The 27,559-nt window shown below is 38.1% G+C and overlaps 1 protein-coding gene across 1 annotated transcript in view; it reads right to left on the bottom strand.

Moving 5' to 3' along the window:
• Window positions 1–3,004: 3,004 nt before the first annotated feature.
• Window positions 3,005–27,559, bottom strand: part of LOC119562800 — a 157,748-nt gene continuing 133,193 nt past the window's right edge. The window contains exons 3-4 of the mRNA XM_037875966.1: window positions 3,216–3,299; window positions 3,005–3,101 (exon numbers count right to left, since the gene is read on the bottom strand). Coding sequence (XP_037731894.1) covers window positions 3,288–3,299 — 12 coding nt within the window. The 3' untranslated portion in view covers window positions 3,005–3,101; window positions 3,216–3,287. The remainder of the gene's footprint in view (window positions 3,102–3,215; window positions 3,300–27,559) is intronic.

The following is a 27,559-nucleotide window of genomic DNA, read 5'->3' as shown; positions in this document are numbered from 1 at the left end:
AAATGGCGACTAGTAGTTGACTATCGTCAAATCAACAAAAAACTTCTGTCTGATAAATTTCCACTCCCAAGAATTGATGACACCTTGGACCAACTAGGTAGAGCAAAGTATTTCTCATGCCTTGATTTAATGTCAGGTTTCCAACAAGTTGAACTAGAAAAAAATTCAAGAAACATAACCTCGTTTTCAAAGAGCAATGGCTCATATCGTTTTACGCGATTACCTTTCGGCTTAAAAATAGCCCCAAATTCATTTCAGAGAATGATGACTATTGCATTTTCTGGACTTGAAGCTTCTCAAGCATTCCTTTATATCAGTGGTCGGCACACACATACCATCACAGTTTGCCTTGCATTAGTGTAAGTGTAAAAAACACGAAGTTGGCGCGCAGCGCTCTGACGCCTGACGGTTCTATGTTTTGCACTGAAATTCTCTGCCGCAGCAGCAAAAAAGTGCGCCGAAGCTGAGAAAAAAAAGACCCTAAGACCCATGCCGAAGTCATACGAACATCTACGTTATACGTGAGCGAGCAGAGGATGGGCAGAACACTTCCCTATGCTCACTAGATAGGCCGCTGCCGACCACTGCTTTATATGGATGATTTAATAGTCATTGGATGTTCCGAAAGACATATGCTTAAGAACCTAAAAGACATCTTTGAAATATGCAAAAAATACAACTTAAAATTACACCCACAAAAATGTTCATTTTTTAAGCATGAAGTGACCTTCCTTGGTCATAAATGCACAGACAAAGGAAGCTTACCAGACGACAAGAAATATAAGGTCATAAGAAACTATCCAGTCCCACACGATGCAGATAGAGCTAGACGATTTACAGCATTTTGCAATTATTATAGACGTTTCATTAAAAACTTCGCCGACTATTCACGGCACATAACTAGATTATGTAAAAAGAATGTTCCATTTGAATGGTCTTCCGAATTCCAAAATTCATTCCAATACTTAAAAGATAAACCTATAGAACCTACTTTATTACAATATCTAGATTTCCTTAAAGAATTTTGTGTAATAACGGATGCAAGTAAACAAGCATTGGGGCGGTATTAACTCAAAACCATAACGGACTCCAACTCCCGATAGCATATGCATCACGTTCATTTACAAAAGCTGAAAGCAATAAAAGCACTACAGAACAGGAACTAGCAGCAATTCATTGGGCAATTACACACTTTCGACCATATATTTATGGCAAACATTTTACAGTTAAAACTGATCACAGACTACTAACATACTTATTTTCAATGGTCAATCCTAGCTTTAAACTCACACGCATGCGGCTCGAATTAGAGGAATATGACTTCACAGTCGAGTATCTAAAGGGAAAAGATAATTTCGTGGCAGACGCCCTTTCTAGAACAACAATTAAAGATCTTCAAAATATTACGGCAAATATATTACGTCACTACAAGACAAAAAAGTAGACAACATTTCTGCGCAGGAAAAGATAAAGTAGAATTGCCTAGGCAATCTTAAGTAAAACCTTCTAAGCCCAACGTATATGAAGTCATTAACAATGACGAAGTATGTACGTAAAGTAGTGACCTTGCATGTGAATAATAGTTTATGTTTTTTCAAACATGTAAAAAAAATTACAGAAAGATATGATGTTGGAGATTTGTATACTAATGGAAGTCTTGACTTAGGTCAGTTTTTCCAAAGGCTTGAACTGCAGGCTGGTAAACAAAAAATTACCCAACTCAAAGTGGCACCATGGGATAATATCTTTGAAAATATTTCAATAGATAAATTTAAAAAAATGGACAACAAAATATTAAAATCATTAAGAGTAGCGTTACTCAACCCGGTGACCCTAATAACTAATAATGAAAAAGAAGCAATATTGTCTACTTTACATGACGATCCTATTCAAGGAGGACATTCAGGTATAACAAAAACCTTGGCCAAGGTCAAAAGACACTACTATTGGAAAGGAATGAGTAAAGACATAACCCAGTACATACGTAAATGTCCAAAATGCCAAATGTCAAAAACGACAAGACATACTAAAACTCCTTTAACACTTACAGAAACACAAGAAACGGTATTCGATAATGTAATTGTGGATACGATCGGTCCACTGCCGAAATCAGATCAAGGAAATAAATATGCAGTCACCTTAAAATGTGATCTGTCAAAATACCTTGTTGCCATACCAGTACCGAATAAAAATGCAAAAACAGTAGCAAAGGCTATATTTGAAGAATTTGTTCTAAAGTACGGTCCAATAAAGACGTTCATTACGGACATGGGAACAGAATACAAAAATTCTTTAATCGAACACCTATGCAAATCTTATATATCAAACATATAACGTCGACAGCACACCATCATCAGACTGTCGGAACTGTGGAACGAAGCCACAGAACCTTTAATGAATTTATACGTACATACATCTCAACTGATAAGACGGATTGGGATATATGGCTAAAATATTTTGTTTATTGTTTCAACACGACACCCTCTAAGGCACATGATTATTGTCCATATGAGTTAGTATTTGGTAGGACTTCAAATTTACCAAAACATTTTAATTGCGTAGAGAGAATAGAACCTGTTTATAATAGGGGAGAGTGGGGATAGGTGAACCACTTTTTTTATTAACATTATTATGTCTGAACAATTCGACGTAAGGGTCTGCTGTATATAGAAATCTAAAAGAGCCCTTATTCCTTGGAATATTAAGTATTATGCAAAAATACTATCTTTTGTTTTGTAAAGTTTATTTGCTTTCCAAATTTTTGGATCCCCTATGGGGATAGTTGAACTACCTATCAGGATAACACAAAAACTACAATTGTATAAAAAAAGTGTAATTTATTTCTTTGTGCATGCCTTCTTTCTGTTCGAATATAAACATTGCACCTTTACAGCATGAAATCAAATATTACAATATTGCTATTTATTCTTATTTTTGTTTTTATTCTCTCTTTTTTCGAAGGTTTTCTTGAGTTTTCTGATTGTGTTTTTCCGCGATCCATTTTTCTGCGGTGAGTCTGTAGCAATGATACTCCTTCCTCGTTTTCTTCCTCGAGTCGTCTGTTTTCGTGGTTTAGCCTTTGGGTACCCTCGTAAGTCCTCCTGGTTCATGTATCCCCACAAGTCATTAGCCAATTAGAAGTGATTTGAAGAGAACATGGAATATTTAAACTGCGTAAGCTATCCGTGGAAATATCATAATTTGCGTCAACTTACGATAAAATACAATTTTATGAAGTTCAATGCCACTGGCGAAGCACGATAAAATTTTTCCAAGAAAACGTTAGGTCACAATTGAAGCTGCAAACGGCGAATACAAACTTCGATTAGCGATAAAAACGACAACAATCGTGCGTGTGAGGTTAGGATATCGACTAAGTAAGCAACACACATATAGATGGCGCACAAAATCATGACAGAAGGTGAAATATTTGTAGTGGTTCATCTATCCCCGTGGTTCACCTATCCCCACTCTCGCCTATAGATGATTACGCAAAAGAAATAAAGTTTAGATTAGAGCAAGCTTTCAAAAGAGCCAGATTAATATTATAATCAAATAAAAGAAAACAAAAATGTCATTATGGTAAAAACTTTTTAAATATTGAACTAAAAATTGGAGATCAAGTTTTATTAAAGAATGGAACAGGTCACAAAGTAGAATACAAATACACGGGACCATGTACTGTAATTGGTATAGGAGATAATGATAATATATGAATTTCAAATATTGAAAACAAAGAACAAAAAGTTCATAAAGATAGGTTAAAAATTTGTATTTCATAATAACTTTTATACAATTTTTACGTATGGCCATACATCGAATGAATACCATAAATAAATAAATAAAAAAAACAAAAAAAATATAATAAAAAAAAATATAAATATAAAAAAAAAACAACATCATATCAATATTTTCTGATTAGGACAACATTTTTGAATAACATGTTTTCCAACTTTCTTATATTTCTTTTACGATACAAAATAATTTCTATAACTTTTAAATTTTCAAATATATAAATACTAGAAGATAATTTTAACAACTAGAAATAATTTCATTTTTATTACTTTTTAAAATTTAAAAAAAACAAGGAAGAACGCTATAGTCGAGTACCTCGATTATCAGATACCCGTTACTCAGCTAAAGGGACCAAAGGAAAATGGAGATATGCAAGCAGCAGAGCGAGATTGAAATGCGCCACCTACCGGCGGCAGACATACTTAAGCGTTGCGGGCGTTAGAGTGGGCGTGGCAAAGTTTTTCTTGGATCAATCGATAGGTATTGACAAGACCAATACATTTCAGTTAAAATTTTTTATCTTGCATGAAAATTGTGGGCGCCACAGGCTTGGGCGGTTTGTGGGCGTTAGAGTGGGCGTGGCATATTCGAGTGACAAACTTGCGCTGCGCTCAAGCCTACGGAATCTAAATCTGAAATCCCATTTCTCCATCTTTGTTATTTTCCGAGATATCCGCGATCATATTTACGATTTTTTGAAGTTTGTGGGCGGTTTGTGGGCGTTCAAGTGGGCGTGGCAAACTTTTTTTTTGGTCAATCGATAGGTATTGATAAGAACAATACATTTCAGTTAAAATTTGTATTCTAGCATGAAAACTGTAGGAGCCACAGTTTTGGGCGGTTTGTGGGCGTTAGAGTGGGCGTGGCACTCTGCTGAAACAAACTTGCGCTGCGTAAGAAGCTCAGGAATCTGCACGCCTAATCTCAATAGCCTAGCTCTTATAGTTTCCAAGATCTCAGCGTTCATCCGGACGGACAGACAGACGGACAGACGGACAGACGGACAGACGGACAGACGGACATGGCTAGATCGACTCGGCTAGTGATCCTGATCAAGAATATATATACTTTATGGGGTCGGAAACGCTTCCTTCTGCCTGTTACATACTTTCCGACGAATCTAGTATACCCTTTTACTCTACAAGTAACGGGTATAATTACAAGACACAATTATCGGCGAAACATCCGATGTAGTTAAAGCAAAAATGGCAAAAACTACTCAAAAAGGTAAAACAGCTGAAAAATTCACAACTGAAGTTGACAACTTACGAAAGCTACTCGAAGCTTCGTATATTGATGAAGGATTACCCGCTGAACATGCAGGCAAATTCAGCACCAAGGAGGCTATAAACACAATGGTCAAGAATTGTGAGCATGGCCTACTCAAAACAATCCTTGAGGCAGGCAACTTCTCATCAATGAATGAGGCTGTCACCAAGTACATACAGTGTAGTACTGAAATGACGGGTAATGCCGACGCAATACTTTTTGCCAGAAAAGGACAGGCCTATAGAGGTAACAACTTCAGAAGTAACTACCGTGGTAGAGGTAGAGGAAATGGTCGTGGTAACTACCAAAAAAATGGGTTTTACCAATATAACGTCTACAACAGAAATACCGGTTACAACCAAAATAATGGTTTTAATCGAAACTATAATAACCAGACCAATAACTATAATAGAGGTCGTGGAAATTGTAGACAAAACAACAATAACCAAAATACCAGCAATTACGGCAACACACAACACAACAATAATGTCCGCTTTACCCAGCCAGTTTCGGGAAACTCACAGACCCCTTTACATACGATAAATTAAAAATACCAACGGTATATACCATTAACCTCAATCTCAATATCTTCGTACCATTTATTAATTCAGAAACACGAAGGCAGCTTACGTTCCTTGTGGATACGGGGGCAAATATTTCACTTTAAAAAAAAATGCAGATACCTTTAGCAATATACAAATAAAAAATACGATAGATATTCAAGCAATAGGAGAGGGAATTATAAAATCGAAAGGACTTGCGCCAGTGGAACTCCAAACAGACAAATATATAATTGCATACATTTTCATATAGTAAATCAAGATTTTGCGATTCCATGTGAGGGAATAATAGGAATAGATTTTCTAAAAGAATTAAACTGCCAAATAGATCTTAAACCTACAGAGGATTGGTTTATAATAAGACCAAATAATATAGACATTCATATTTATATTCCAATAACATATACTTCTGGTAATAACACAATTCTCCTACCAGCCAGATCTCAAGTAGTACGAAAAATCAAGATAATGTCCGATACTGATACTATATTAATACCAAATCAGGAGATTTAACCTGGTATTTACGTTGCCAATACTATCACATCAAAACAGAATACATTTGTCCGATTACTCAACACAACCAGTACTGATCAATTGATTAGTATAAAAAATTTAAAATGTGAACCAATTTCCGATTATAATGTAATTCAAAACACCTTAAGTAATAGAGAGCAAAACATCATAGAAGAACTGAAGAAAACTTTTCCAATTCAATCCAATTCTAATAAACGGAACTATGAGGAAAATATACTGACGTATTCGGTCTTGAAACCGAATCAATAACAACAAACAATTTTTACAAGCAGAAATTGAGAAATTGAGATTGAAGGACGATGAACCGATCTATATAAAAAACAAGGAAGAACGGTATAGTCGAGTACATCGATTATCAGATACCCGTTACTCAGCTAAAGGGACCAAAGGGAAATGGAGATATGCAAGCAGCAAAGCGAGATTGAAATACGCCACCTACCGGCGGTAGACAGATTTAAGCGTTATGGGCGTTAGAGTGGGCGTGACAATTTTTTTTTGGACCAATCGATAGGTATTGACGAGACCAATACATTTCAGTTAAGATTTTTTATCTAGCATGAAAATTGTGGGCGCCACAGGTTTTGGCGGTTCGTTGGCATTAGAGTGGGCGTGGCATATTCGAGTAATAAACTTGCGCTGCGTACAAGGCTACGGAATCCAAATCTGAGATCCCAATTATCTATCTTTGATAGTTAACGAGATATCCACGTTCATACTTACGATTTTTTGAAGTTTGTGGGCGGATTGTGGGCGTTAAAGTGGGCGTGGCAAACTTTTATTTGAGTCAATCGTTAGGTATTGACGAGAGCAATACATTTCAGTTAAAATTTTTATTCTAGCATCAAAACTGTAGGAGCCACAGTTTTGGGCGGTTTGTGGGCGTTAGAGTGGGTGTGGCACTCTACTGAAACAAACTTGCGCTGCGTAATAAGCTCAGGAATCTGCACGCCAAATCTCAATAGCCTAGCTCTTATAGTTTCCGAGATCTCAGCGTTCATCCGGACAGACGGACAGACGGACATGGCTAGATCGACTCGGCTAGTGATCCTGATCAAGAATATATATACTTTATGGGGTCGGAAACGCTTCCTTCTGCCTGTTACATACTTTCCGACGAATCTAGTATACCCTTTTACTCTACGAGTAACGGGTATAATAAAGCATATTCTTTAGAAAATAACTTCATTTTCAAAAGGAGGGAGATGTAGTATGCATGTATCATTGTAGCGAGTACCCACTGTACCGACACCAACATCGCGTTACAGTGTACTTAAACAAATACAAAAGTCCCGGCCACTAAACTCGTGCGGCCAGCCAAAATATGAATGCGCATCAGAGCCCAACTTATGGGAAGTGCTAGTGTCAGAATATTCCCAAGGCCTGAGTGCAGACACATACAATGAATGCCAAATACATTTGTGAGCATATACTTTGATATATACATACATGACGGCCGCTGCCAATGCTTGCAGGCAGCGCAGCCGCGAATAGCTAGCTGTAAGTCACTCCAATATGGACCAGAAAATAATAAAGATCAAGCTTGGCCGTTGGCCACTATGACCAAATTCATTTTACTTTTTTCTGAGGAAGATAATTAATACACTATATTATTTTGTACGCTCTTTGCTTTGTGAATGGAGGGGTTTATTGAGTTTTCATGTTCATAATATTGGCAAAAAACATGCGGGTGAGAACGTACGCAAAATACAAGTCGACTTTGGCTTAATCTAAACAAGAAAGGAAATTAACTTCGGCAAGCCGAAGTTTGTATACCCTTGCAGTTATAATTATTAAATTTAAAAATACAATAAATGATATTCCCAATTTATTTTTTATTTTTTATTTTTTTATTTATTTATTTGTTTATATCCTAGCGCTACAAGTGCACACTTATAATTATCGCGCTAGTCACATTGAGTTGATATTTTATATTATTATTATTTTTAAATCATTTAAACAATTTCTCTCGCTCTCTTAATTAATATTAATGACTAACATCAAATTTTCTTAGTTACTATTGTTATTGTTTTTAATATATTTTTTTTATTTTATTTCATTTCATTTAATTTTTATACTTATCTGTACTGGTATTTTAAAAGATCTTTAACTTTATTGTAAAATTGAGATGCGCTCCTAATTGTTTTGTATTGGTGCGGTAGATTGTTCCATAACCGGATACCATTTATTAAAAATTGCCTTCTGGAACACAGTGTTTGTATTCGAGGGCATATGTAATTTTTGGTTCTTACAGATGTGGCTGGGGTAAGTTTATTGAAAAGATATTTTGGTTCTCCACTCGTGACTATTTTGTGAAAGAAGATTAAAATTCTGAGATCGATCCAGGAGGTCAAGTTAAGGTCAAGTATTTTATATGTCAGTTCTGATACATGGTCAAAACGTCTTAAGTTAAACACATAACGGACAATTGAATTGAAAGCTACAGTTAATGTGCGCAAATCCCGCGCATCACAATTTCCAAAAATTTCTATGCCGTAAAAGAGAGTGGGCAGGAGGATAACTTTGGCGATTAATAGTCTAACTTCCTCAGTTAGGAACGATTTAGAGAATGAAAATTTTCTTAACAGAGCATAGGTACGCCCTGTCGCTTTGACTATATGGTTGCTCCATGATAAAGTATTGTTAAATGTTATCCCTAGATTAACTGCATTCACTTCATAGCTTATCGGCGTATGGTTTATATATAATTTTTGGAGTGAAAGTGTTGAAAGTAGCTTTTTACCAATTACCAAGCACTTTGATTTTTTAGGATTTATACCCAAGCCATTTTCCTTTGCCCATTTTTCAATTAGCCACAACATTTTATTACTTATTCGAACACAGGCATTTATTTCAGTTACGGGTCTACTAACATATATTTGGACATCATCAGCATATAAATGTACTTCACACTCATACAGGATACTAGGGAGATCATTGACATATATAGAAAACAATAAAGGGCCTAGCACAGATCCCTGTGGCACTCCCCTGGATAAATTCCGGAGAGAAGAAACTTGCGTCCCAGAGACGACAGCTTGATATCTATTCGTTAAGTACGACCTAATAAGCTTCGTCGCATTAGTTGAGAAATTAAAAATATTCCTAAGCTTGGTACAGAGAATGTTATGATTCACAGAATCAAAAGCCTTACTGTGGTCAAGTAGCGTCAAAAACGTTACGCAGTTACTGTCCAGTTTTTGTCTTATATCCTCAACAATATTAGTGATTGCAGTAATACAACTCCTTTTCTTACGGAATCCAGATTGTCTTTCATCAAGTAGAGAATTGTTAGCTAAGTATAGTTGAATCTGTGAGGACATAAGGTTTCCAAAGACTTTTGATAGAAAAGGTAATATTGAAATAGGTCTATAGTCATTGTTTAGCTTAGGAATTGGGAAAATTTTGGCGTTTTTCCATATTGTCGGATATGAAGACGTTGTAATAGCCGTGTTAAAAATATATGTAACATGGGGCAACATTAAGGGGAGCAAAAGCTTAACAAATTTGGGACTCATATTATCGAGACCAACAGCATCGGACTTGACATGCAGAATACTAGCTAGGACATCACTTTGGTTTATACATATAAAGCTAAAACTATTATCACAGAGGGGTTGAGTATTCAGGTACGGATTGCATGTTGCTTCAGGTACATCAATTTCCAAAAACTTTTTGTTTAACAATTCGACATCCACCTCAGACTCTGTCTGTTGCTTACATTTTCCAATACCTAACCGTTTTAGTTTGTTCCATCTGTTTTTTGAGTTAACACAGTTATTAAATTGTATGTTATAATGCTCTTTCTTTGAAGATTTTATCTTTATGTTTACTTTTACCCTAGCCTCTTTGTATTGTTTTCGTAATTCATCAGTTTTGTATCGCTTCCACCGGAGGTAAGCTACATCTCGCTGACGGGTTAGGTTTTTGATTTCACTACTGAACCATGGATTTTGCATTGGCTTAATCACTTTGGTCCTTAGGGGCACAAACTTGTTGAACAAATACTGGACATTGTTGGTTAAAACCTCTAATTGACAATCTACATGACGAATGTGGTAAATACGTGGCCAGTCACAACACAAAAATTCCGTTTTTAATTCATTATAGTTTATATTTTTATAATCTCTATACGTAAAAGAATTGATTTTGCTGTCAAAGGTCAAGTCGTATGTTAAAAATATTAAGTCATGTCTGGAGAAGGCTGGTACAGAAACCTGGTCATAATGTATGATTTTGCTAGGGTCATTGATAAGAAATAAGTCAAGTAATGTATCACAGTGGCTGCTATAGTGCGTGGGGATCGTTTCGTTTACGGAAAACAAACCTAGGGATTTAAAGTTATCTACGAGATGGCTTTCTGACAATAGGTTGCTGTTAAAATCTCCTGCCAATATGATGTCAGTGTATTCCAACGAAATGTCTGAAACAACATTAAGTAATGACCCGTAGTGGGATTTATTGGGAAGTTCTAATAGAATGTATTCAATAGTACTGTCACTTGGCTGTTTAAGTACCACCTTACATTTCAGCTTCACATTCACGTATATAGCCACACCTGCATGACCAGTACGATCGGACCGATAAACATTGAAGCCTTCACAAACAATAGACGAATCACATAGATCATTTACAAACCACGTCTCAGACACACATATCACATCGACATTAGACTGAGTGAAAAGGAATCTAAACTCGTCAATCTTCTTTAGCAAACTTTGTGCATTTAAGTGAACGATTTTGAGACCATTTTTATAACTACTTATAGTTTTTATCATGGCACTAGCTATGGAACAAACTTCCTCATCCTGCATTGTTGTTATCAATGATTATTAGGGGCGCAATCTCAATATTCAATGCGTATCTTATACATTTCTTAAAGTAAACTAGTTTTAAACCTATCTTAATTAAGAGGATACGATTTATACGCTTAAGAACGAAAGCTACCAGCTTCAGGTCCAGCCGAAGCGTTAGTGCGAGATGTAGAAAGTGGATCGGGCGAATGATTAATGGACGAAAGTTCCTCCATACTGTTGATGCAACATACACCCTCTCTTCGAGCGCAGCGCACGTGCACAAGGCCGCGTCGTGTAAAGACAGCCGTAAGGATTTTATGTTTTTTCATACGCATAGCCTCTTTAAAGATGAGATAATGCTCTTTTAACAATTGCTCATTTATATAAATTATCGCTTCTGAATTGAAACCCAGAAACTGCAAGCTGAGTTGTTTCTTGTGCTCGCGCCTGTACATTCCGACTTGACCAAGCAGCTTGATCTTTTCGCGTAGGTTTATCATTTTAATTATTATCACTGGATCCACATGTGTTTGTTGTGATTTCCTTGCTCGGAAGATATCGCAGACTTTTGGTGGTGGAGTCAGCTGGAGATTGAAGCATAGCTTGTGATAGAGAGCACTGAGATCTTCACCTTCGACATAGGGAACTCCATGAACTCTCAGATCACACGAGCTAGTCTCCCTGCATTGCGTTGCCAGCCTGGCCTCCAGTGCACCCACCCTCTCACCTGCTGCTTGTAGATTTTCTACCTCCCGGTTCAGCGTCTCAACCCGCTCACCCATTCGGTCCCTCATGGAGCGAAGATCGGCAACCTCGCGCTCCAACGTCAGGACACGAGCATCCATTTGCTTTACTTCCCCGGCGATTATGTCCAAGCGATCCATAAGGCTTCTGAGCATTCGTTGTTCAGCTTCCCGAACGGCCGACTCAATTTTCTCGGTTTGTTCCACGAAGCGAGTCTTTAGGAGCTCCAGAAGCTGAGGCGAATTTACATCCGAGATGCGTTCGCTGGCAGTTCCAGCATTGTTGCGGGTACGTTTAGTGGGTGGAGCAGAAGAACCCATGACTTTATTAAGTGTATTTATTGTTTGATTTAATTAAAGTTGGGTGTATTTGTCGGTTGTGTTTGTATTGTATCTTTCGGATTTAATCGTTAAGTTTAAGTTGTAGCTTATCTTGCACTCACTGCTTTACCGACAAACTGCCTTATCGACAATGGTGAATAGCTGCTTTATCGGCGATAGCGTAGCTGATGGGGCAACCTTTTTCTCTCTTGCACTCCGAAGATGCTGCCGCACCGATTGTCTCTCACTGAAGGTGCACGCACAACCGCACTTGTTGTTCAGCAAGAATTTATTTTCTGGTTTATAGAGTCAACTTTGTTTATTAGCACTATGTTGTGTTGTTCGCGGATAGAGCTGGTGGTATATTAGGCGGTTATAGACTTTCTTCAATTTAATAAATGTTATTTTCCGTGGAATATCGTTTACTTAATAGAGCGTTCAATAAAGCGACTGCACACGGGAGAGTTGGAGAGTGATTTTGATAGTATAAGATAATATGTCAAAAACACCGAAGCTATAATTTTTTTCATATTATTTTTCCACCAATTTTCCAATCGGTCCTATGGCAGCTATATGATATAGTCGTCTGATTTTGATAAAACTAAATTCAAAATTCAGAACTAATTAAAAAATGTTATTTCCAAGCGAAGGAGGTTATTTGTTAAGAACCACCGAAGCTATAATTTGTTTCATATTATTTTTACACCAATTTTCCGATCGGTCCTATGGCAGCTATATGATATAGTCGTCCGATTTTGATAAAATTAAATATTCTAGTACAGTCCACTCTAACTTCTGTTTTTAATACAGTCCACTCCAACTACTTTTCTCGACGTACAAATACGGCTAAATTAATTCTAAAATTAAAAACAAAGTTACAATATCCACAACTTTACTCCAGCAAATCGTCTGTAACTTAGTTGTGCAGGTGACAAACAATCGCACCGACAAACAAACATAAGCGAAGTCTTTACAATTCCCGCAGCGTTATTCCGCTATTCGCACCCCACATATGTACATATATGTACAGTGTAGATACATACGTATCTCGATATTTTTGCCAGGGCACTGTGGGTCAAGGGCTCACAATAAATGTTCCTTCCAAACAAACAAAATTAAAGTCCGTAACTCTTTACATAAGTCCGACCATCTGATATAATAAATATTTATTGACTTTGCCTAACCGACAGTGTGACCGTATATATTTACATCCTTGATTGGTTCCTAAATTTCAATTGGATTCTAGCCCGTTTCCTTACTTCTGAATTACAAATTTTAAATTATTTTTGCGTCAAGGCAACATCAGTCAAATCCGCTTTAACCCGATTGAGGCCACTGTGAACGCTCCAGGTGCTCCTACCCCAACGTTATCCGCCTGTAAAATCCGTCGCGATCACTTCAATTCCTTGTGGCAAACGGTAAAGGCAGCATACGAAATATGCTCCGACTGCATTACAGCTGCAGGCGAGGGCGCCTCAAACACAAAATCCATACTAAAATCCAAGTTTTACCAAACGTACTCCACCTATGAAATGTTTGCCGCGCAGCTCATGGAACAAATCCAAAAAGGCTCCTCCCAAATACCTCAAGCTCCAGTAACTCCGTTCCAAAATTCCACGTCTTATGGCTGTCGGTTCCCTCCTATCGACACAGAGGTTTTCTCTGGCGATTATCTTTGCTGGCCGACTTTCCGGGACCTTTTCACGGCAATATACATAGACAATCCGAGTCTAACGCCCGTTGAAAAATTACTCCACTTAAATTCAAAAACAAGTGGCGAAGCTCATCCAAAGTTTCGAGATCCCCACTCACCAATGATGGCTTTCGCCATCCAAGGACACAAATCGAGTGGCAGAATTTCCAAAAATAAATGCATTCAACACAAGGCTGCGATCTGTGTTCGAAGAAGAACCACCCCGTGCGTATATGTCCACGCTTCCTACAGATGACGGTAGACGATCGCCTGGCCTATATTCAAAGGAAGCAGTTGTGCTCGAATTGCTTTGCAAGTAGCCATCAATTCCGGGATTGCACAAGCGCTCACAACTGTCTCACTTGCCAAGATCGGCATCACACATTGCTGCATCGAAACAGCGGTCCTACTACTCTGCCGATTCCATCCGACCCTTCAAGGCCAGTATCCGCCTCAGTTCCACACACCATTTCGTCCTATTCAGCGCAAGTTTCCGTACAAAAAGTCCCTTCCAAAAATACTCTATCCGAATATTGGGTTCCATACCCTGCCTTGGATGGCAGACGTACTCGAGGTATTAAATCCTACCAGTGCCGAGTCTGCCAAAATATCCATCCTCTTCGGAAGTGCCATTACTTTCTACGGCTAAGCCCCCAGAATCGGGTCCAGGAAGTACATATCCAGAAGTACTGCTCCAATTGCTTGGCTCACAATCATTCCAAGGACTCCTGCCGCAGTGGTCATCACTGCCACAAGTGTGGAAAGGGCCACCACACTCTCCTACATACGGACGACCGGTCTTCACTTCCAACATATTCCTGAGCCTACTATCCTGGGGTTCTTGCTACGGGTGTCCTCGCAAGGGGGGGGGGGGGAGAATGTTTACGTCAAAGAGCGTTTAATTTCAGGAGGCAGTGTCCAGCGGCAGTTTTATCCAGATGTCTACATCTCGCACGCTCGCACTGCCGTCCGCTCTCCCTCTCCATCTCTCCCCTAAGTCTCCGCTCCGCTATGGAGCGCTTAAGTTAAGTTAGGCTTAATGAGTTCTCATGTCCAAGTGAACCAATAAACACCTATGCACGTCGCCCAAAAAACTCCAAAGTACCCCCGTGTTTTTTTTGAGTACCCTTCGTTCTTGGGAATTTATCTATTTCAGCGATCAAGCCACCCCGCCCCAACATTTTGGTCCTTCGAACCGGATTTTAAAATCTTTGGATTTTCCTCTCCTGGAGTTTCCTTGGTTTTTTCCCAGCAGGCTTGAACCGCTCCAGATAAGTTCCACTTACTATATTTTGCCGGTCATACAGCCAGTTTTTCGAACCCTATTTAGACTAACTTTCTGTTTGATATATTGTCTAAGTCCAAAAGTGATTAATCCGACGCAATGGCAATAAATATATGTATTTCAATTCCGTTATTAATGCCCGACAATATTCCAGTTTCCTTTGCCCACAATTGTACACTTGAAACACAGTAAATATTTCAGTGCTACTATTTAACTAAAATAATTCTCAATTTTTTTCAATTCCAATTGTGTGTAAAATATAACTCAGCCACAGTAAAAAATTCCCGATGATAAGAATTTTCCTAAAATTTGCACTCCTTATTTTTTACTGTGTTCCAGCTGCGTGTGTATATTTACACAAATATTCTAATATAGTTCACTCTAACTAATCTTTCTAATACAGTCTACTCCAACTACTTTTCTCGACCTACAAATACGGCTAAATTATTTCTAAGATTTAAAGCAAAGTTACAATATCCACAAATTTACTTCAGCAAATCGTCTGCAATTTAGTTGTGCAGTTGACAAACAAACGCACCGACAAAGAAACATAAGCGAAGTCTTTACAATTCCCGCAACGTTATTCCGCTATTCGCACCCCACATATGTACATTAGGGCAGACCACATTTGTATTGAAATTTTTAAGGTCCTACTCTCACCCGCCCCACCAGTTTCAATTAAGAGAATGCTATTACTTCGAATAAGTACATCTACATTTTGCATTCTTTTTCCCGACCTTTTCTCAAGCTCGTAGTCTTAGTTTTGAAGCTCTAAAGCCCATATCTTTTTTTATTTAATCAGTCAAAATTTTGTATCTTATTCCTTGCACATAAACTCGAAATCTTTTTAATGCGATTAATATAGCTAAAGTTTCCAACTCAAAGCTGTGGTATTTTGACTCCACGTCGGTTGTACGTTTCGAAAAATAAGAGTCAGGGTGAAATTTATTATCCCTTTTCCTGTGTAATAATATTGCGCCATAATCTAATAAGCTTGCATCACGGTGCAACTCCGACTCATCTCTTGGATTATATATTGCTTAAATTGGATCTTCTATTAACTTTTCCTTAAGTATAGTGAACTCATCTAGTTCTGCTCTGTAAAGTGGCTTTGTAATAATAGAAAAATCTTCATAAAATCTTGTAAAATAAGAGTATAATCCTATAAGGCTGGAGATCTCTCTGACTTTTAAAGGCACTGGAAAAGACATAATTGCTTCTAAACTCGTTTCGTTTGCTTTTATTCAAAATTCATTGACTGTATATCAATGGACGATTGCAGTAATTCATACTTATCAAGTCTAAGCTGTAATTTGTTAACTATATGTTTAAGAACTTCCTTTAAAATTTCGAAATGCTTACACAAACTCTTAGTCGCTATCATAATTTCGTCAAGATAAATCACAACTTTTTTGGTTGTACCATATCAGCAAATATCTTGTTAATAAATCTTTGGAATGTTGGTGGTGCATTCGTCAAGCCAAACGGAATTCTTAGAAATTCAAATTAAGCTTCGAAAAGAATTTTTTATTCGGTAACCTTACCAACAAGTCGTCAATTAACGGAATGGGGTAATTACTTTTAAGAGTAACTTTATTAAGGCGACGGTAATCGACACACATTCTAAGTTTTCCTGTCCTTTTCTTTACAAGAACAATTGGCGACACATATTTGGATTCACTTGGGCGTATATACCCACTGACTAAATTCTCGTCTAATATTTTTTGTACTTCAGACTTTTCTGCGTAGGATAATCTTCGAGGGGGAAACCGAAATGGTTTACAACTTTCAATTGTGATCTTCATAGTACATTTTATTTTAGGTTCCATCTGAAGATCAGCGTCTTCATAAAATGTCTTAAACAAACATTTTAGCTTATTTCTATTTTCTTGACTCACCTCTTTTTCTATCGTATACGTCGTAATACACTATCTTAACTAGCAACCCCAGCGCAGTTCCCGCATCACCTGTGGTCCGGCATCGCAGTAACCATCTTACCAATGCCGCGACGCAATCGCAAACAGGCAAAGCAAGCTCCATCAGCCCGTACAGACTTGCGGCATTCCACAACTGTGGCAGTTAAAGCATTTGATGACCGTCTGTTCTGGGGTCGCAGCGTTTGATTAAGACGTTCCTTGCGTCCTTCTTTGTTGTACCGAAACTCTGGGTTTTTCTATATCTTGAAAGGTTTCGCTTGGTCTTAAAGTTGTACATTTTGTATGCCATCTATCAAGTACTGTACTAGTTCGTAAGCACTCATAGCGGTGTCTTGTGGCAGAATAAGCTTTACAAAATAGGAAATGGCAAACTTCTCACCGACTTGCCACTTCCGATTTTCAAACTTGCGTCTCATTTTCAAGACGATATCCTTGGTTCCAAAAATAATTTTTAGTTCTGCCAGAATCAGGACAATTCTTCCAGACAACAGTGATGGGCGAGACAAGAGCCAAAAATTAGCCTTGCCCTTTAAGCACGAGCAAATTAATGGGTGCATGACGTCATCACTGACTTTGAACTCATCCCGAACATTTTTAACCAACAACAACCATTTGTTTATGTTGCCATCGCCGTTGTGTTCTGGAAGCAGCTCTTTGACGGTGTTTAAATTCATTTCTGGTTTGGAAAGATGGTCAACATCTCGCCCCCTTGTTCTTCGTTGATGTTGTTGGCTGCATAAGCGACAGCCATATCACCACCAATTTCACCAGTAAACTCCACCTTTTCGTAGTAAAACTACGGAGAAATTTCCGACGGTAGTACAGCACTTAACTGCGCAATTAGTGCGGCTTTGTTTCCCTTTGTGGATAAGCCAAGTTTTTTACAGACTCTTTTGATTTCCATAAATTTCAGTGCTCCAAGATTAACCCGTGAAGCCATTTTAATAGACATTTGCCTATTCCGATATAACTTGCTTAGATTCAGTTACCACTTCTGAATTATAGTATTCTAGATCTTTATTCTCCTTTTTTGCTTCCGATCACACCGGCCACGCATTTTCTAATGTTCTCGTCCTCCCTCAGTTTGCACATTTTCTCAGGGATGGAACATATAACGATACCTTACAAACAGGGATAGCACACATAATATATACCCAGGGATACACAACATAATATACATAACTAACTTAAAACTACTTTACCCATGTTTAGACTAGTTAGTTCTTATTAATTCAAATCGAAAGATATCGCAAAAACTAAAAGGATTGCATACCAAGACTTAAAAAAAATCAATTGGTTTGGGAGAAACCGCGGGGCCATTGATGATAAATGCACAAGGTCATTAGGCTAGATGTATTCCCACCTTCAATACTCGTCAAATCTCACCTCATTATTCAAATCGGATGCTCTGCTCAAAAGTAATACGTAAAACAAGATTTTGGGGGACTTCTCAAAATGAAAATTTTATTTTATGGTCCTGAAAATTCTAGACGATGTTAAACAGCTTGACATAGGAGACTTTAGCTCTGCCAATTTCAGAAAAACTCGCTAGTTTGGCTGGAAAACAGTTATAAATAGCTTAATGTCGTACACCCGTAACTTCCCTTCAGTTTCAAAAAAAATTTTCACTTGTGAATCACCTTGGGAATCACGTGGGACATGTCCTCTTCCACAAGTGAAGAACAAGTGACGCTCCATATAGAAAATTGTATGGGATGTCCGCATTTTCACAAGTGAAAATTCAAATGAAAATTTTTCGAAGTCCTACGGGATTTCACTTGTTCCTTATACTCATTTTTCGTATGGCCTGTCACGTGCCGGTGACACGTCCCAAGTGAATAACTTGTGAAAATCAGAATTTTTCCATGAGTTTTCACTTGTGAAATCAATTGCAAGTGACACGTCCCAAGTGAAATCACTTGTGAAAATCAGAATTTTTCCATTTAAAATACATACATTTTTAATTACATTTAATTACACTTGTGAAATCAATTGCAAGTGACACGTCCCAAGTGAAATCACTTGTGAAAATCAGAATTTTTCCATTTAAAATACATACATTTTTAATTACATTTAAATTAATTTTAATAAGATCGTATTATTCAGATTTTCAATAAGTGGACAATTATTGTTAGTATTTCTGTTTTTTTGTTTTGTTAGTTTGTTTTTCACGTTCGTCATCGCCTTTCTCAAACATTTGTCCGGGTCTTTGGAGTCCTTGGCCAACGCTCCTGAAAAAATGTATGGGCATATGATTAAAAAATGCGTTTTACTTTTTTAATTGTATATTTACCTTATATAGCTGTGTATAAACCCTTTGCGGGACTTTTTTTGGCACAAAACATTTTGTCATACCTTCAACATTTACGTACTTTAAACTAAGATCAATGCACAGCATCTTAAACTTTATGTAGCACTTACCTGACTTTATTATATTAACTAAGCGATTAAAGTAACTCTGCTGCGCACAATTAAAATGCATGCTTCCCTTTCAATCACTCAAACAGAATGCACCAAGTCTTCTCACCCCTTTACTTGATTTCTTTTGTTTTCTTTTCGCTGTTGGCGCGTGCCACTGCTCCTATACCCTTTCTAAAGCGAAAAATATCCGACTATATAATTTGTACTTCTTAAGTAAAAAATACAATATGAATTCTTTAAAAATGTTAATACTAATACTACTAAAGTTTTAAATATTGAAATCAATTTTAACGGACTAATTTTCTATAATTACACTAAAAAACAAGGTAGAACGCTATAGTCGAGTACCTCGACTATCAGGTACCCGTTACTCAGCTTAAGGGACCAAAGGGAAATGGAGATATGCAAGCAGCAAAGCGAGATTTAAATACGCCACCTACCGGCGGTAGACAGATTTAAGCGTTCTGGGCGTTAGAGTGGGCGTGGCAAATTTGTTTTTGGATCAATCGATAGGTATTGACGAGGTCAATACATTTCAGTTAAAATTTTTCATCTAGCATAACAATTGTGGGCGCCACAGGTTTGGGCGGTTTGTGGGCGTTATAGTGGGCGTGGCATATTCGCGTGACAAAATTGCGCTGCGTACAAAGCTACAGAATATAAATCTGAGATCCCGATTCTCTATCTTTGATAGTTTCCGAGATATCCACGTTCATACTTAAAATTTTTTGAAGTTTGTGGGCGGTTTGTGGGCGTTAAAGTGGGCGTGGCACTCTACTGAGACAAACTTGCGCTGCGTAAGAAGCTCAGGAATCTGCACGCCAAATCTTAATAGCCCAGCTCTCATAGTTTCCGAGAACTCAGCGTTCATCCGGACGGACAGACAGACGGACAGACGGACAGACGGACAGACGGACAGACGGACATGGCTAGATCGACTCGGCTAGTGATCCTAACCAAGAATATATATACTTTATGGGGTCGGAAACGCTTCCTTTTGCCTGTTACATACTTTCCGACGAATCTAGTATACCCTTTTACTCTACGAGTAACGGGTATAAATACAAGGGTGGTCAAAAGTATTTTCACAAAAAAAAAGTTAAATACATTCATAATTTGAACTTACATCTTGTTAACTTTGGCATCAATGGAAAGGTAATTTAAATGCCGTTTGAATGATACAATACATTTCTTAACACATTCAGTACTTATTGAAAAGGACGAATTTGTGTGAAAATGTCCTTTTTGAACTTTTTTCCTTGACTTGTAAACTTAAATTTTTTGATGCAAAAAGTTTCTTCAAACAAAAATAATAGTAACTGCAAAAAGAATTTTTCAAAAATCATTTTGCTTATATTTTTTATGATTTTTTGAAAATGCTTAGAAACATGCATTTTAGCCATATTTTTCTCTTTTTCATACAAATTTTTTCCGACAGTGTCACCTTTAAAAAATCATAAAAAATGTAAGCAAAATGATTTTTGAAAAATTCTTTTTGCAGTTACTATTATTTTTGTTTGAAGAAACTTTTTGCATCAAAAAATTTAAGTTTTCAAGTCGAGGAAAAAAGTTCAAAAAGGACATTTTCACACAAATTCGTCCTTTTCAATAAGTACTGAATGTGTTAAGAAATGTATTGTATCATTCAAACGGCATTTAAATTACCTTTCCATTGATGCCAAAGTCAACAAGATGTAAGTTCAAATTATGAATATATTTAACTTTTTTATTGTGAAAATACTTTTGACCACCCTTGTATATTGTAATTAAAATGTATAATATGTAAACATAACATTATAAGTAAATCCAAATTACTTAATTTTACTATAATCAAATAATTTACTTTTATAAAGCAATATAAGTTGTTTATTTTCGATACACAATAATGCTCCTAAAATATTAGGGCATTGACATGTCGCTGCTCCAAGAAAATTTTTCCGCCGAAATATTAGTCGCTAGCCGAACATAACGGAGAGACGCAAAAAAATAACGGACCGGCCAAAACTTGTCTCTGAGAGCGCCGAGTGCAGGCAGATTATAAGAAAAAACGAGAGGGAACATCCGCATATCTGCCTCTCCTTGTTGCACGATCGTTTTCGTGGGCAGTCTTCTACGCTGCGCCGACTGCTCTGCTGACGTCAACAGCGGCACAGCGTTTTAGGCACAAAAAAAAAACAAAAAAAGCATTTTGCCTTGAGCCATGTCACCGCGTCCCTACTGCAGAACTGAAGGGTTGTGAACTACGAAAGCTTCAGGCTTGTGCTATATGGTTAGGTATTTCGAAATTCTTTGCACGCCAACATGATTTGTCTAAATACCAACGTTTAAAGATTATGGGCCGAAGTTTTTTTTAATTCATTTTTTTTTTTAATTTTTTATAGCAAAAAGTATGTTCACTTTTGGTCTGTACTTTTTTAATTCGGAACTATATAGCCCTTGAGACTCCTTAACTTTTGATGGTAACTACAGTGTATTTAGATTGAATGTACAAGCATTTTTCGTCACACAATCACTGTGAACGACAGTACGCAAGAGAGAGTACGCAAGAGAGCGTGCGAAGTCAACAAAATCTGCCATTATGGTCCGATAACGAGTGATACACCAATCTAAAGGTATCGCAAAAACTAAGAAGATTGCATACCAAGACTTTCGAAATATAGATTTGTTTGGGAGAAAAAGCGGTGAATGTGTAAAAGTAAAAATTACGGTGGAGATAAAAGCCCCCGGCTGTTTAGCTAGTTTTATTCTTACTAAGAATACGCGCCGAATGACACCTCATTTGTTGAAATCCGATGTCCCGTTCAAAAGTAATTCAATAAACAAGATTTTCTTCTTCTTCCCAAAATGAAAATGTTTGTCCCTTTGTTTGTGGGTTTGTATGCATCCCATCTTAGTTTTAGGGTGTGGAAAACCCTATGGGTGTATAAAGCAGCTTGAAATAGAAAACGTTTGTTTTACGACTTTTGAAAAAACCCGCTAGTTTAGCGGGAAATAAAAAAAAAAGCCAGATTTAAAATGCTTATAGTATCTAAAAAACTAATGCTACAGAAACGTGTTATATATCTCTGAAAATATAATTTAATTTGCTAAATACTCTTCATACAGTAAAATTGTCTGAATATAATAGATTTAGAGTTATAATAAAAAGTTATTTTTTAAAACCACTTTACACACATTTATTTTATCGAATGTATTATCATTTTTCGTCACAATTGTTGATATCAGAAATGTTTGTTAAGGGCGCGTTCGCCACTACTTTTTACCTCGTTAAGAGGTGTTTTTGTTTGATTTGATATCAGATCTATGTTTAAGGTGCGATCGTCACGACACCTTACCTTGCTAAGGGTTTTTATACCCCTTACGAGAAGAGTAAAAAGGTTTACTAGATTCGTCGGAAGTATGTAACAGGTAGAAGGAAGCGTTTCTGACCCCATAAAGTATATATGTTTTTACTCAGAATCACTAGCCGGTTCGATCTATGCATGTCCGTCTGTCCACCTGTTCGTATGAACGCTGAGATCTCCGAAACCATAAGAGGTAGAATGTTGGGACTTGGTATTCAGACTCTTTAAATACAATTTTGTCCTTAACCAGTTGTTTAAAAGCTATAGCCAAATAATAATAAACACAGCCACATGCAGCAAAGCAGCTGTTTTCACTAATACGCCACCGAGCCGCTGGGGGCGCTGTAAGCTAATTAGCGCTATAGGCTAGGTGACGCTATATGCTAGGTGGCGTTATAGGCTACATGGCGCTACACCCAGAAAAATTGAGAGCGGAATGAACGAGATCGGTTCTTCTCGACTTTAATATTGTGTCCTCTCACATATTTCTTCTCGGTTTCAAGACGGAAGCGATTTCGATTTTATTATTCCGAACTAAAATCAATCTCGGTTCTGCGGTTGTTGACGAGGGACGTGATTGGAAGACGTAGAAAAATGAGAGTGAGAGGAAAAAGACCGAACTCCTCTCTTGAAATTACCGCAAAGTTATCGAAATAAGCTATATCGCTGCAAATTTACTTCTTTGTACACTGGTCGGCATATGTATTTTGACAAAACAAAAGTTAAATATACTCATAATTTGAACTTACTTCGTGTAAACTATAGGCATCAATGGAAAGGTAATTTCAATGCCGTTTGAATGATACAATACATTTCTTTACCCATTCAGTATTTATTGAAAAGGACGAATTTGTGTAAATCAACTTTTAAATTTTTTTTAAAAACTTTTTTCCTCGACTTGAAAACTTAAACTTTTTGATGCAAAAAGTTTCTTCAAACAAAAATAATAGTAACTGCAAAAAGAATTTTTCAAAAATCATTTTCCTTATATTTTTTATGATTTTTTGAAGGTGACAATGTCGGAAAAAATTTGTATGAAAAAGAGAAAAATATGGCTCAAATGCCTGTTTTTAAGCATTTTCAAAAATTTATAAAAAATATAAGAAAAATGATTTTTGAAAAATTCTTTTTGCAGTTACTATTATTTTTGTTTGAAGAAACTTTTTGCATCAAAAAATTTAAGTTTTCAAGTCGAGGAAAAAAGTTTTTAAAAAAAATTTAAAAGTTGATTTACACAAATTCGTCCTTTTCAATAAATACTGAATGGGTAAAGAAATGTATTGTATCATTCAAACGGCATTGAAATTACCTTTCCATTGATGCCTATAGTTTACACGAAGTAAGTTCAAATTATGAGTATATTTAACTTTTGTTTTGTCAAAATACTTATGCCGACCACTGTATATGGTGGAACTGTGCGGTTTAATGAGTGACAACGACCAAAAATTGGAGGACCTGCTCCAGGAAATCAACCTAATAAAAGGCTTTCCATGTTTACAGCGTAAGTAAAATGATTTTTTTAACATTTGTGTTAGTGTGTTATTTTATCTTTGATTTTTATTCGAACACGTTTTTCTTAACAAAACGATATCGGTAAAATGTTGAAATGACTGTTTTGCATACGTACATATATACACAAACACAAACGTAACGTAACGTGTGTGTGACATAATTACGTAAATTTGATGCTATTCACAAACACAGACTTCTATGAACATACCCTGCAGTACCATTCAGCGCTGATTGAGCACTCAATCACTGCAAAAAGTTCACCACTCAGCGCTCAATTAGCGCACAATTTATATGGAATTGAGTGCTTAAATTAACATAGGCATGTCCTAGGGTTCATCAGTGCACAAAAACTACCACTCATTGAGCGCTTTTTTGAGCAGCAAAAAAAGCACACGTTCAGCACATGTTGAGCGCTCGATTAGGCGCTGAAAAAGCACACATTCAGCACACGTTGAGCGCTCGGTTAGGCAGCGGAAAAAGCACTCATTCAGCACAAGTTAAGCGCTCGATTAAGTAGCGAAAAAGCGCACATTCAGCACACGTTGAGCGCTTAGCAGCAAATATAATTTCAGTTGTAGTTTTTATTTTTATTTATTTGTTTTATAATTTGAGCTCGGGGGTTCCCGGCGTTATCGGGGTCGTTGGCACCTCCTCTTCAGCATCTGGTGCCGGCGTTGCCCTTTTTTTTGGTGCAACTCAAGTTTTTAACGCACCGCATTGCCTTCTGCAGCGCCTTTTCGGGAGGCTCCGAGGACTCCACCAGAGCGATTGCATCTAGTATTAGAAGAAAAAGTAGTTTTAAAAATAAAACGAGACGAGAATAAAAACTAGTGACCGAAAGTAATCGTTATTTGTAAGTTTTATTTATAATAAAAGAAATGGTATCTTGGCATTCAATGTAAAAATCCCAGAAGTCTTTTAAAAATTAAACTTACAAACAATAGTTACTTTCAGCCTCAATAAAAACTTACTTAATAAGGCGCGGACGAAATTTGGGTAGACTTTGAGCTTCTTCTTGTTTTGGCATCTCTAAACATCTCTAATTTTTTGTACCTGGAACTATGCACTCAATAAGATTTTTAAATTGTTTCACAGATTTATTCATTTGTTTATTTAGATGCACCATTTGTTGCTTTTCACGTCAAAAATTAATATTTTTAACAGCTATTTTTTTTCCGCCACGTGTTTTTTTTTCGAATCTTGTATTTCCCTTATTTTTAATATAGATTATCTTGTTTTTACTCTCACTGCTTACAAAAGTATTGTTCTGCTACAGACTTACCTGGGAATAGTTTCTCTTTCACTGTTAAGCCACTTGTATATTTAATATAACAGAGTTAATTGCTTGTACTTTTGCTTGTACTTCTCCTTCACTTAAGTAAACGCAAGTGAAAAGACGAAAAAAGGCGCGTGCCTTCCAGAAAAACAACAAGCAACAACAATAACGGTTCCGCTAATCCGTTGTTGTTCTGCTTTTTTGGCATGTCCCGTTTGGTCTATGCATCTTGCACTTAGAAGCAGGGTATTTATAGACATATCCGACTATGCAAATCGTTACAAAAAATATATTTTTGAAACTTCACATATTAATAAATAATATTAATAAACATATAAATTTTTTTTAAGAAATAAAAATAATTTAAAGCCCAAACATAATATTTTAATTGGTTGTTTTAACATTTACTTTCGGCCAAAGAGCTAGTGGGACGGCTCTGAGGGCGCCGAGCTGAAGGCTACCGAACGGGTCGCAGGTTGCGGATAGCGAGCGCCCTGGTTCTCCAGGGTAGCTACGAATAAGCGTGGAAGTTGGACACGGCCCGGCTACCGCCAAGCCCCCAACACGAAGCGCAAATAAGTAGCCCCGGACAGTCAGCGGGTATCTGCGCCGTAGCAGTACCGACGTCGCGCTTGTGCTGCCGCCTCCGAGAAATAGCTCACACACACCCCTTCCCACACTCTTTGAACCTACCTCTTCCCTACCCACACAACTCATCTCACCCCGGGCTGGACTAAGGTGTCACTCGTACCGTGCCGAGAGTCAATCTGGCTGGGAGCCCGAGTCATCAAATAACTCAGTCTCAAACGGTGAGCTCAGGCAAGTGGCGACCGCCTGTTCTAAGTCAGCCTTACCCGGGTACGGCGGATCTCTGCCCGGGTGGACCTGTCCTTTCTCCGCAGCTCGTGGGAATTAACATGGAGAACTTAACAAATACAAAACAAAAAGACTGCACAAGAAGAGAGCCCGACACTCTTATAAAGTCGGAAGTCGTAACCAACGACGAAAGAAAGAGCAAGATCACGGCTCTGACTACCCCAGTCCACGTGACGTCTACCCCTGCCAAGGCCAGCGAACAACGCAGCCGGCTAAGCCCAACTCGCCATAGCGACAAGCCCAAGCCTCCCACCAGCGTAGGTGTGGCTAACCAGCCACTCCAACCTGAGGGGAGCGCCAAAACCGGTCTCGTGGTGAGTACCAGGGCAAAGGAGTTTAAGAGGGTACCACCTAACCAGGCAGGACCTCTTGAAAGAAAGAAGGCTTCTAGGATCCTCAAACGGCTGGCCACCAATCCGATACGTGAGGATCAGACATCGAAATTGGATTACCCAGATTATCCCAGTTATCCCAGATTTCGACATCGCTATGACTACCAGCAACAAGCGAGAGAGGTCGATGGAGTCAGCTCAACCAGCGAGCAAGAAGGCCAAAGTAACCAACCGCGGCACATGGTCGAGATCCTTTGCGGAAGTGGTAAAGGATCGGAAAATCATCGGAGTCATCGACCAGAGCGATGAAGGCGGAAGGATCCCAAGAAACCATTGGGGTCTGGTTAGACGGGCCCTTGCGACAGTGGCCTTGAAAGTGCTGGACGAAAACCCAGGCCCGCCACCCGATTGCACAGATGCAGGGTGGTACCAGGGCAACGTAAAGTTGATCGCCTGCGAAGACGAGAGATCGGCAGCACTCTACAAGGCTGCAATTACCAAAGTCGGCGAGGTCTACCCCGGGGCCAAGCTGGCAGTTTGTGAGGCTGCAGACATCCCGTCTCGACCGAGAGCGAGGGTGTGGCTGCCGTCGGAACCATCGGAACCAGAGGCTATACTCAGCCTGCTGACCAGGTTCAACCCAAAACTTCCAACAGACGGTTGGAAGGTGGTCAAGGTGGAGAAAACCGAGCGAGTCACCATGAGCCTGCTTGGAACCCCTCGCAGCCCAACAGCACAGAGTGAACTACGGGTTCGATAAGGTGCAGCTTCGTATTTATGACACCGATAAGATAGCGGCAGACAACCTGGCTGCCTGTGCGTCGTACGAACCCCCGAGCGACGACGAACCAGATCACGAAGAGGACAC

Source organism: Drosophila subpulchrella, unplaced genomic scaffold (assembly GCF_014743375.2).
Source record: "Drosophila subpulchrella strain 33 F10 #4 breed RU33 unplaced genomic scaffold, RU_Dsub_v1.1 Primary Assembly Seq96, whole genome shotgun sequence".
Classification (NCBI taxonomy): Eukaryota; Metazoa; Arthropoda; class Insecta; order Diptera; family Drosophilidae; genus Drosophila; species Drosophila subpulchrella.
Note: the sequence above shows the minus strand (reverse complement) of the source record. Positions and strands in the feature narration are given on the sequence as shown.